The 13104-nt window shown below is 27.8% G+C and overlaps 1 protein-coding gene across 1 annotated transcript in view; it reads left to right on the top strand.

The window, feature by feature from the left end:
• Positions 1-690: 690 nt before the first annotated feature.
• LOC113549695 (guanylate cyclase soluble subunit beta-1) overlaps positions 691-13104 on the top strand; it is a 31980-nt gene continuing 19566 nt past the window's right edge. Inside the window, exons 1-13 of the mRNA XM_026951112.1 lie at positions 691-825; positions 1097-1170; positions 1273-1373; positions 1934-2052; positions 2118-2273; positions 2375-2528; positions 3241-3398; positions 3471-3602; positions 3712-3794; positions 3913-4083; positions 6490-6727; positions 9446-9583; positions 9740-9897. Of these exons, the coding sequence (XP_026806913.1) occupies positions 823-825; positions 1097-1170; positions 1273-1373; positions 1934-2052; positions 2118-2273; positions 2375-2528; positions 3241-3398; positions 3471-3602; positions 3712-3794; positions 3913-4083; positions 6490-6727; positions 9446-9583; positions 9740-9897 (1685 nt within the window). The 5' untranslated portion in view covers positions 691-822. The remainder of the gene's footprint in view (positions 826-1096; positions 1171-1272; positions 1374-1933; positions 2053-2117; positions 2274-2374; positions 2529-3240; positions 3399-3470; positions 3603-3711; positions 3795-3912; positions 4084-6489; positions 6728-9445; positions 9584-9739; positions 9898-13104) is intronic.

Below are 13104 nucleotides of genomic sequence, written 5' to 3'. Positions count from 1 at the left end.
GAATTATATCGATGACATTTTTAAGCTCCTGGTTCAAAAGTTGTTTTATTTTTGTCCATAATATTTTAATATGTAGGTTAGGTAACTATAATATTTTATTATTAGTTATAAAATACACATATTGTTTTTAATCTATTTTAAGAGAAGAAATGTTTTACTTTCGTCTTAATAATTAACAATTTATAATTACTATATTACAGGGACGGATCCAGACCAAGATAACAGGGGGGGGGGCGATTTTTAAATGGCACACATTAATTTTGATAGAGTATTTATTTAGATACATACATATGTTACTTTCCGCAGTCTCGTACAGAACAAAAAAAATATTTCTTACAGTAGATAATAGAAATAAAAAAATATAGGCCCCAATCGCCCCCTCTGGATCCGCCACTGCTAAATTATTATATTATATAGCTGATCTTCTTTCTAAATATCTCAAAATTAGATAACCTATTATAAACTATAAATTTAATATATATTAAAAAAAAATTAAACCAATATAAATTAAAGAATTTATAATTAAATAAAAACCGAAGCTTTTTTAATATTAATTTGTCACGCTGTTTTGTACAATGAATCGATTGTCTATAACTACACTGATACATTGGGCATAATAACATCATAAAATTGTTATTATTTTTATTATAATGTTACCCCGGTTAACGCCATCTAGTGACGGCAACAGCGCGCCAATGAATCGATGTTCGTACCCCTCGTCAGTATACGCTCGGCCAACAAAACTGCACGTATGTGTTTCGCTCCGGTCCGTTGAGAAATTGTCGATCTTTGGGCGAGATTTTAAAAACACATAAAATCAAAATGGTAAGTACAAAAATTTTCACAAACAAAAAATTTATGTTATTAAAAAATATCGTAAGAGTCTATCGAGACGATATTTTTTTGATGATGGGAGGGAATTTTTTTTTTATTTTGATATAACGAGATTTACGGATTTGTTTTAATTAATTAATCGTGAAAATTAAACATGATAAAACTAAAACTTGTTAAATATACTGAAGTATGCATTCTCGTGTGTGTATGTACCATGTAGATTATATTTATTTAAACACATTATTATTTTTATATATTTTAGTACGGATTTGTGAATTACGCTTTAGAGCTGCTCGTGTTGAAAACATTTGGTGAAGAGACGTGGGAAAAAATCAAGTGAGTACTACATTATAAGACAAAATGTGTTAAACAAAATTTCATTAGACTATTAATTATTTTTATAATCATTTTTAAACATGTATAACTGTATGTTTATAGAAAAGATGCAGAGGTTACAATGGATGGTCAGTTTTTAGTCAGACAAATTTACGATGACGAAATTACGTACAATTTGGTATCGTCGGCCGCGCAAATCCTCGGTGAGTATGATTATTTCTCAATATGTTTTGATTTACTTAGATTTTATTGCTTGAATTAATATTATGATTAAAAAATAAATATGGATTTTATTAAGTACTCTAATCTGTTAGACAATATTATATTATTTACATTTCAATTAATTTTTTAACTATTATACCCACATTTCTTTATTTTATTTATTATTTCACATACATAAAAATATAATAATATATGTATCATTAAATAAAAAAAAAAGTTTTGTATTCTACGAAACATAATACGCAATATATACAACGTTCATGCTAGATCGTACAGTATGAAGCAATTTAAATAAATAAATAATATAAGGTACCTACGGCATTTTTTCAGTGTGTTAAAAAAGTAAATAATATAATAGGTAGAAATACATTTATATATATAATAGAATTCAATTTTGAAAATAGTGTGTATAATAATATTATCTGAGACTCGTTTATCTTAAGCATTAAATAAAAAAAAAGACGGTATGAAATTTATGTTTGAAATATGCTAATAAACCACAATCTAGAGTGTTATATAATGTCGTGTATTTATGCATTAGAACTGCCCGCCAGTAGCATATTAGAACTGTTCGGGAAGATGTTTTTCGAGTTTTGCCAGGATTCCGGTTACGACAAAATCCTACAGGTGCTTGGAGCCACACCCCGGGACTTTCTTCAAGTACGCATTGTTCAACTTACATCCTTTACGCAATACGATAACTGTTATCTTCGTTGTTTTTGTAGAATTTGGATGCTTTGCACGATCACTTGGGTACACTATATCCAGGTATGAGAGCACCGTCTTTCCGGTGCACAGAAAGGACCGAGGACGGCGCACTTGTCTTACACTATTATTCCGACCGTCCCGGATTGGAGTACATTGTCATCGGGATTGTTAAGGTTGTAAAAACAATATTTTATGACTCAAAATAATGAGTCGACATAGTGAGTGTACCGCAAACTTATATTATATATATATTTTGTTTGTATGTGTCTTTTAGACCGTTGCCAGTAAACTTCATAACACCGAGGTTGAGGTGGAGATATTACAAACTAAAGAAGAATGTGATCATGTGCAGTTCTTAATAACCGATAAAAACACCACAGGTCAACGTCAAAGTGATCAAACAGCTGAAGTCGAGACACTATCACAAGGTCATCATCAAAAGTTCTTTTCTCATACATTTAAACGTCAAGAATACATATATATATAAATAAATATATAGTAAACATCTTAATAGTTCAAATCGATTAAGTCACTAAGTATGAGAAGTTCAAATTGCTGTGTACTTGTCAGTTGTCATACTATAATAATATATGCTGTTTAGGTACTAACATATATATAGGTACCTACTAGTATTTTTTTTAATACCAGATTTAAATCATTGACAGTTACTATTTTTAAATATGTTGGATTTACAAAATCTATCCAAAACATACAACAAAATTTGTAATTTTTCTAAATAATCTTGGGAAATATATTTATTTCACAGTTATAAAATATTTCTTCTTTGTTGTATTGAATAAACGAAATAAAAGAAACTCTAAATAGTCGAAAATCCAAAGCACGTTGAACTGAATTTGAGTAAAAAATAAAGTTACATTTTATGCATATACATTAAACAAAATTAATGTTAAAATTAAAAAAATCATATCCGCGTTTTTATTGGGTAATTAAAAAATACACAATGAAAGTAAACAATTTTTATTTTAAAAATATAAAATATCTGTTATAATAGCGTCATCGACCGGAACATGGGTTATTATTTTTGATAAATATATATATATATATATATATATATATCAGTGCGTTGCGAAACGACATTATAAGCGTATATAATGTAATAACTTAACTATGTTTTTGTAGAACCGAAAATTAGTCCGGCCACGTTTTGCCATGTGTTCCCATTCCATCTGATGTTCGACAGAGACTTGAACGTCCTTCAAACCGGTTGCACGATCACCCGAGTAATACCCATGGTACAAGGGCTAGAACCATGCAAATTAACACAAATCTTATACCCCGTAGGTGTTAACGCACACACATACAACCAAGCCTAATAAATAATTATTAATAATGTTGACTCGGTTGGGCAGGTAAGACCTCATTTGGAATTGACATTCGACAACATTCTAGCGCACATTAATACCGTGTACGTTCTTAACACAAAACCGGGAATCATGAACGGCGACTCCAACGATGGTTGTTCAATATCTCTGCGCCTTAAAGTAAATAATTGACAGGTCTAATTGTTTAGACACTATATAGACTGCATATGTTTAAAAACTGTTGGTTTGAAAATAATGCCATGGTTTAAAACGTCGGTTTGTTTTACAGGGTCAAATGCTGTATGTGCCAGAAACGGATCTAATGTTGTTTTTATGTTATCCGAGTGTTGTGAATCTCGATGATCTGACCAAGTTAATACAAATACATTTATATTGATACGTTCATATTTTGATTATATGACCTTCTCTTAAGTTAGGCTAAGTTATTCAGTTATACCTGTATTGACTTTGTGTATTATGTTTGTATCAGACGGGGACTGTACATCAGCGATATACCTTTACACGATGCCACTAGGGATTTGGTGTTGATGTCTGAACAATTCGAAGCTGATTACAAACTAACCAGAGATTTGGAATTCTTAACTGACAAGCTCCAGCAGACTTACAGGGAGCTGGAGAGCGAAAAACAAAAAACCGACAGGTAGTTCAATATAGCTAATGTTCGAGTAAAAAAAACCCTTCGGCGATACATGTTTATTTAATAAATCGTATTACAAAAATTAAAAGCAATCTTTAAAAATGCATAAAATAAAAAATTGTCCATCCGATATTCAAATAAATCTTTGTTCAATAACGTCATAATGAAAATTTATTTAAATATTTTAGGCACGTACACAAAATACAAACCATATTACAAAATATGTAGTATATTTAAAAAATATATATTTTATTATAAAACTCGTAATTATAATAAGTTACGGATTCTATGAGAGGTAATTATGTAGATACTTATATGTACCTATTATGTACTACATATATAAATTATTTTCAATAAAATATTAATTGATAAAATTGATAAAAAAGTACATAAAACGTTATATATACTATGAAAACTATTTATTTTAAAACGTAGTCATAATTTATAAAAATAATTTTGATCTTTAATGTTTTAAGTTAATTGGTAAAAATATAAATATGTAGTTACTTAATATATTATATTTACAAAAGATTGACGTAAAATACACAATGATTTCAATTTTTAACTATTATGAATTTAAAAAAATACTAAATTATAATTATGAATTATATTTTATGATACTGAAATTTATATTAAAATTGAATGTTTTTTACTTTTTATTTCATTTAAATTCCCATAATTATCTCGACATTTTGAAATAAATTCATAAACTTTAATGTTTCTACATTGTATTCAATACGTTTTATTTATTTATTATTTAAAAAATCTTACGATCGTAGAGAGTTGTAATGTAAAATACAAATTAATTTTTCGGTTTGTTTCAACTTTTAACCGTACCTGTTAAACAATTTGTAGTATTTTAAAATTAATTGGATTCATTTGATACAAAAAAAGATAAATGTTTATATTAAAAATTCCAACCGAAAGTTATAAAATAATGAAATAATGTGTACTCTAATTTTATTTTTCTTTAAAATAAAATATTTTTCTTTGCTTACTACTCCTACGCGTTATCTTGGTCTAATTGAATTTCTTTGATTTTTATATTAATACTTTTTGTTCACCAAAATATATCTACTCTAGATATGTTTAACCTACTCTAGATGGTAATAGATTTATAAAAGTGATTATTGAGTTAATTTGTTTTTGTTTTACTTTTCATTACATTGTTTATAGATACATATCTTATTAATACATTTTATTAATTACAATACATTTTTAAAACTCCAATGGCCACTGGCTAGTATAATATAATATATTTTATTGATTGCATGTAATTATATTAATATATAATAGCTATATATTAGCGATACTATACGTATACGGTCATGTAATATTGTGTCATACAAGTAGTTAAATATAAAAAAAAATATTTTTTTTGTTAGAATTCTGAACATGCAATATTTGAATAATAATAATAATTTAACGCGTATTAATAATTTAATTATAAGTATTTGTTATCTTATAAAAAATAGTTATATACGTTTCACTTTATATTTTGTGAATGTTTATAAAAACGAAATTGGTCAAAACCGTTTTAGCCATGAAAATAATATTATATGTATATTAGTGTTGGTGGAATATTATACCAAAAACGAATTTAATCTAAATAGTAGCAGCAAAGCCATTGTGGCTAACTTTTTTCTTTCCCTATTTTGGATTGCAATCTTCAGCTTGGCTCACAAAGCTCTTTTCGTCGCAAATCGCCCCCGTAGGCTACTTTATATATATGAATATAATATACGCACAAAAACACGCACAGTTGTAACGAATGAAATACGAATTATTTTAAAACATAACTTTGACGTAGTGGTGGTTTGTGCACAGAAAATGAAATAAGCAGTTATGTTGGATCGCTTTTTTTGTTACGAACCATATTTATATAAATAAATCGGCGCTACTGAAATTCCCGAGAAAGAAAAGTGGCATTTTATCTATACAAATTATTTATATTAAGTATTATCAATTATAATTTATATTGATATTTAATTATAAATCGTATAGTGATTGAGTCATAAATTAAATCTCGAAAGTTATAATAAATGAAAAAATACTATAAGTAGTTAATGGCTTAGATTTTTTTTAAAACTATTACCAAGACTACTGAGTAAATAGTTACGATTCTAAACCATGCAACAGATGTAAAACTAGTTTAAATTTAGTAAATTTTGATAATTTTTGTATTTCGCCATAGCGACACCCTCAGGAACTCTGCACTGTCTCTTATTAATTAAATTTACTGAGCTTACATCTCTACAATAAATAATAATATAATATAGTATTATTATTTTGATGCATCATATTATATAATACCGTTAAACTGGGAACTAAAATTGTGTGTCATATACAAATATGCAATTTAAGTATAAAATGGTTTTTCATCTTCTATGATGCTCCGTATCGTTTTAGACTGCTGTATTCTGTGCTGCCGATCAGCGTGGCGACAGAGCTGCGGCATAAGCGACCGGTTCCGCCGAAAAGGTTCGAGTGCGTGACACTGCTGTTTTCCGGCATAGTCGGATTCAGTGACTATTGTGCGGGTCACGCGGACTCGAAAGGCGCCATGAAAATTGTCAGGATGCTCAACCAGCTCTACACGGCTTTCGACGTGCTCACCGATCCGAAGAAAAACCCAAATGTCTACAAGGTATACTATTCTATAATGCACAGGTATGAAATCGAAAATAACGAACATATTCACAGCAACTTTTGCCTCCAACTACCCTCTGGTCACGCTAAAAGCTAAACGTATTTGTCTGGCCAGCTATCACACGTATATACAACGACTCATCGTATATAGAGTGTGGTTCACCACCCGTGTCCCCCAATTTTATATCCTTTGGTATTTTGGAAATTTTAAACATACTTGAGGATTATATTTTAGTTTTTAAGTTAATTAAAAAATTCTAAAAATCCGAATTTGTCAATTTAAATATATAATACATTATCTATGGATAAACTCTGTAACGTGAATATACTTGTTGAACCACCCTATATAAGATGGATGTCGCTATATCGTATTATTTTGTATGAGCATTGCCGTTACGAAACGGTCAACCACTCTAACGTATTCACCAACGACGCCGGACGCATTAGTATAATAATATAATCCGCAATGATGTATGATACCGCCGCGGAGACGCAGATTCAATCGATCGAAAATCTGTATCGAAAACACGTCGAACGGCTCCGATGATGTTATTATTACCGTAAATCACGGTGTATGACGGAGAAAATAATTCGCGCCGCAGTGCATCTGCACGGTCGACTTGCCACGAACAAAAAAAAAATTGCTGCCAAAAATGAATTTCACAGAATATACTTATGTTTACATCATTGCAATGTTTATATACATAATAAATATACTCGATTGGTTAAAACTTAGGAAAGATAATATTACGTAGCTGATCGGAAATGCTAATAAACTATGAAATATACTTACAATATTTGAATACGGAAAAATACGGTTTTCTGAAAAGAATAATAAAAAATGTGCAGTTAATTCTTCAGTAATTGTACATGGTTTATAACATTTCAAAACAGTTTCTTCTTTAGGAGTAGAATAAAACTCGTGAAAGTTTTCAATACCATCTGTTTTAATAAATAGAAGTTTCATGTTTTATAGTATTAAATTGCTGGTGAACCTTAAATATAATGTATGTTATGTATAGTACTCAAACTTTTTAAAAGACAAGATATTTACTTATCTAATAAGAAACAATTGAAAAAAAAGAATTTTATTTAAATATACGAAGTAAACTTACAGAGAAAAATATATTATTGTTGTAGACAAATGAATTCCGTTTTATTACATGAAGTTTATGCAAAAAAATAAAAATACAATAATATGCATTTGATATTTATTTTTACAGTAATCTAAAATACACTAATATTCTTCAAACTTGTAGAATACATAAATAGCAAACATGAAAAAATCTATCAATTATTATTGATTATTTAAATAACACTTAAACAAATTAAAATATATTCTAAACAGAAAATATCAATGTTTTTTTCCGGAAAGTTACAATGAGATTAATTTACGTGTAAAATACAAGAGAAAAATAAATAAGTAAATAATATTTTCAATGAATTTCATAAAATTATCTTCAATTTCTAAAAACTTTTAAAAAGAAAAACAATTTTTTATTTTAAATGTCTCTTTTTATTTCAGGAAGTATATATGTTTAAAATTAGTTTGAAAACAAAATGTAAAAGTTAGTTACAACTTTCAATATAGTTTTCGTATGATACCCGGATATAAAAAAAAACTTTTACTCTTCAATCTTCAAAAACTTTCAAGATCATGGACATTTTTCTAATGGTGTGTTGTTTTAATAATCATTCTAAACAATTGTGTTTATAACAAATAGTATAAACTACATTTAGTTTTTTGGACCTAATTAATGTAAGCTGCTTACAATTTTTTTTTACTAAAAAGTAGTACCTATATTTTACGAAATACGTAGGATATGTTTATTGATACATATAAAATATATTATATGAATATTACTCCACTCAATTACAAGAATCCGGTATAATAATAATGTTATGACTCGGATTCAGAAGTTATAAGAGATATATTGCTCTATACACTTTCGATTTATAGCAGACCAAGTTAGAAATCCATAATATATAAAAGTAAGTTTAAAAATTTTAAATCTAAAATCCATATTTTACATATTTTGGAAAAAGTGAATGTTTCATTGATTTTTTTTTTTATAAGTATAATAAAAATGTGTATTTAATTTTATTTTTTTTTCTTAAGCTATTTAAATAATATTGAGTTTTATATTCAATATTATTTAAATAATATATTTATATTCATCGTCGCAGATGAATTTGACGACAACGATACAATGTACATATTTTAATCTATATTACGCTAAGATTATGCCGAAATGATATCTTATCATCTATGAGTTACCGACTTAACTTATCGACTTATCGTACATTTATTTATTATTTATTTTTCATTAGTGAATTTATTATACTACTAATAAGTAATAACTAAGAGAAATAATATTCAAATATTTGACAAATGTAAAAAAAAAATAAAATGTTCTACTTTTCATGTTTTATTTAAACAAATCAAATTAAAGGTTTAACGTGTATTCTCATATCTCATAACGGTCGACGTAAGAATAAATAATATAAATTAATAAAAAATAAATGAAATAAATATTATAGGTGCTATAGTTAGAATACGTGAAATCTAAATTTTCAAAATCACACATTTTTATAGTAGGTACCTAATACCAACAATATGAGAAATCACGCCATATTAGAAAAAATCGACAACAGACAATAATTATACTATTGTAAACTCGCAGAAACCGATAGTGTATTATATTATATTATACAGGTGGAAACTGTCGGCGACAAATATATGGCGGTCAGTGGACTTCCTGAACCTTGCGAAGAGCATGTCCGGTGCATTGCTCGATTGGCTTTGGACATGATGGACCTCAGTCATACGGTTGTAGTGGACGGTGTGCCTGTTGTAAGTACATAGTGGGTAGTGTCTCTGGATCGTGCGGCGTGTACATTGTACAATGACATGATGTACACAGTCACACAGTTCATAACACAATATTAGTCGTAAAAATATTTTTTTATATATATTTATTTTTTAATAATCTTAAACTAATGTATCTAGCGCCTGACAATAGGCATACACAGCGGCGAGGTGGTAACGGGAGTAATCGGTCATCGGATGCCTCGGTATTGTTTATTCGGCAACACCGTAAATCTAACCAGCAGGACCGAGACCACAGGTATACCAGGAAAAATCAATGTCTCAGAAAACGCATACAAGTAAGTAACTACAAAGATATTGCCTATGATATTATTTTCGTTCATATGATATACCTTATCAAGGTAATTTTGTGCTCAAAATCAAAAGGTACTAAATGGATTTGTTTGCAAATCCACTACAATTTTTATACAAATAGGTTTAGTTATTAACCTTTTGTAATTTAAACTCACAAACAACTGTTTAGATGAACTATTTAAAGTTATTGAAAACTAATAAAATAGGTTCTGATTAAATATAATTAACAAATTTTTTACCTCTTTATGAGTGATCTATATAATATAATACTTTGCGGTTTTTAACTATAGTGTTAAAAACCAATAAGTTTCATCTATATGATAAAAATATTATTAAATAATTAGTGATAAACAAAAAATGCTATTTCATATTCGTTGTGTCAACCAAACAATAGCAGTAAGATACTTTAGTAAATGTATCATTAATAGTATTATTCGTTTATCCACAAAATAATAAATGAATAGGTATTTTAAATTTAAACCATTTTTTTTATTTAACCGAATTTTATTTCCCGGAATTGATTTACATTTTATTCTGAACAAAAAAGTTATAACTACCCAAATAAAAACATATTTACTAATAATCAAAATGTCCTATCAGTAAAACTTACATTAAATTTGACAATCATTAAAAATCATGTGTTATGAAAGAAGATAATACAGTTAGAAATTTAAAACTATTCTCCCGAACAATTTTATATTTTTGAAAGATCATAAATTAATTCTAAATAACCCATAGACTATATGAAAAATTATATAATAAATTTTTAGAAATATTATTTTTCATAAATTTGGATTTTATGAAGTGGAATATTCGCGAGTTAATAGATAATATATAGAAAAATATACTATTGAGGGTTACAATCTAGTAGGAGTATTTATTTAATAAATTGACGTGTATAACATAATATTATCATAATTTAAATAATTTAAATAAAAACCAATGAAGTCTTTATTATAAAAAAACCGTGACGATGAATAAAATATAACTATATAGAGACGATTATTAAACTAATCGAAGCAACAGACGAAATACGTAATATTATCATATTGGCGTAGGGTGGTAATATTCTTCGTACAATAACAATATTATTAACTATAAAGTTGAGATAAATTAATTATTTTAATTTAAAAATACATTAATAAAAACTTCAATTTATAATTAATTGTGATACTAAAGAAACCTGACTATATATATATTTTAACATATATTCAAAATTATGAAGTTATTATCTCATGTTTATTACATCATATTTTGATTAAATTTATAACATAGCTCATTATGAGAATTAAATACGTTGATGATACTACATAGGTACATAGGTATATTTAGTTACATAAACGAATAATGATCACAATAACGACTAATAAGCTTTAATTTATGCGTAGTAAGCTTATGTATACTTAGCACAATTAGTTGATATAATGGTTTCAATTTTATTACTCAACTCTTTATTTTAATTAACACCGTTTCAAAAATATCCAGATACATTATTTAATTGAAATGTTAAGATATTGCGTGATACGACTACGTCTCTTAAATATTTTAGTGAATTTGGTTGAATGTATTCATGAATAATTTAACAATATGACTAGTTGTTGGTACAACGAAATAAGTTGACAATTAAGTAACGTTAAACGAATTTATCAATATTATCCATAGCGAACAATACGTACCTTATCCACGGACAACGGCTCATTAATAAAATATTTTCTTTAATATCCTATTCTAACATTGACAAAAGACAAGGAAATTTATAAATTATTGTTATGTCTGTAGAATATTAAATTTTTTCCTTTTTAACTCTGGGTTTGACTGTACTTTTTTGCAGCATCTTATTAATTCGATTTCGTTCAGCCGACTTCACGGTCGTTTAACTTCACGGCAAACAAAGCATTGTCGCCCTGCGTGTACACCGCTGTTCCGATACCGAATCCTAATGCGAAATAAACGAAAAAATAAATAAATCACATAATAATTGGTCACGGAGGCGTCATCGTACGGGTCGTTTAGCGTCTGGCGTCTATATATATATTGGTGCGATTAGATAACAATGTGACGTCATGAAACGAGGAGACGGAGACGCGTAACGCTTAATACGAAAAAAAAATGACAACTGTACCTACAACATGAGATTATACTTCGGCTCAAATTTTGGGTTGGAAAAAATATTTCGCATACGAATAAGGAAAAAAACACCCTGCACAGAAACGTACGTTTGGCAACAGACATTCCCTTCGCCTTTCTATAAGTACTCTGTTATTCGTCTCTTGCACAATATAATATATTGTGTCACGTGCCTACCCGCCACCGACCGACATGAATTTCACGTTCGAAACTATCAACGATGTCATCCCATGCGCGTTCCATCATCGTTTTTCATTTTCCCTCCACTGATGTAATCCTCATAGTTGGGTATACCTTTCTACGTCGAATCAGACGTTATTACCATCATAATATGCATTCATGCGTATCATACGTATATTCGTATAATATATTATACCACCTAACTGCCGCCACCGTCGATTGGCCGTTCCATAGAATTTAATTTCGATGTTAGCCTTAAAATTGTATATTAATTATTGATTTAATTATTTTTTCAAGTTATTATTATGAATTTATGATTATTTTTTATTCAATAAATTCGCATTTTTCAAACTTTTTGAGGTGTGTCTATATAATATTATAATAGTTGTATACGTTTTTGATCGCTCGTTGAACGATTTTTAATGTCATAAAATATATATTATATATTTTCATTATTTTTAAATATGTTATGTACGCATTGACAACGTATAAATTGTATTGCATGAATACAAAAAAAAAATCATTTCTTGTGCAATATTTTGTATTGCATATATTATTACTAATAATTATATAACATTGTTGGAAAATAAAAAACAATTTTATTATATTCGGGTTATTTTTAAAAAAAAATAATGATAATATTTATATAATATATTAACATATAATATTGATAGATGATCTATAGTCTATGTCTATACGGAGCTTTGCAAAAAAAATAAACACAATTGTAGAAAAGTAGTTAGATTTCGCAATTAAAACCACTATTTTAGTAAACAGCTTATAAATAAATAATAAAAATAGATAATAATTCTAAATAATCTACAGGATAATACAATATAATAACTCATTTATTTATTTCATAAGCCATTGTTTCATCAATAATT

Source organism: Rhopalosiphum maidis, chromosome 4 (genome assembly GCF_003676215.2).
Source record: "Rhopalosiphum maidis isolate BTI-1 chromosome 4, ASM367621v3, whole genome shotgun sequence".
Taxonomy (NCBI): Eukaryota; Metazoa; Arthropoda; class Insecta; order Hemiptera; family Aphididae; genus Rhopalosiphum; species Rhopalosiphum maidis.
Note: the sequence above shows the minus strand (reverse complement) of the source record. Positions and strands in the feature narration are given on the sequence as shown.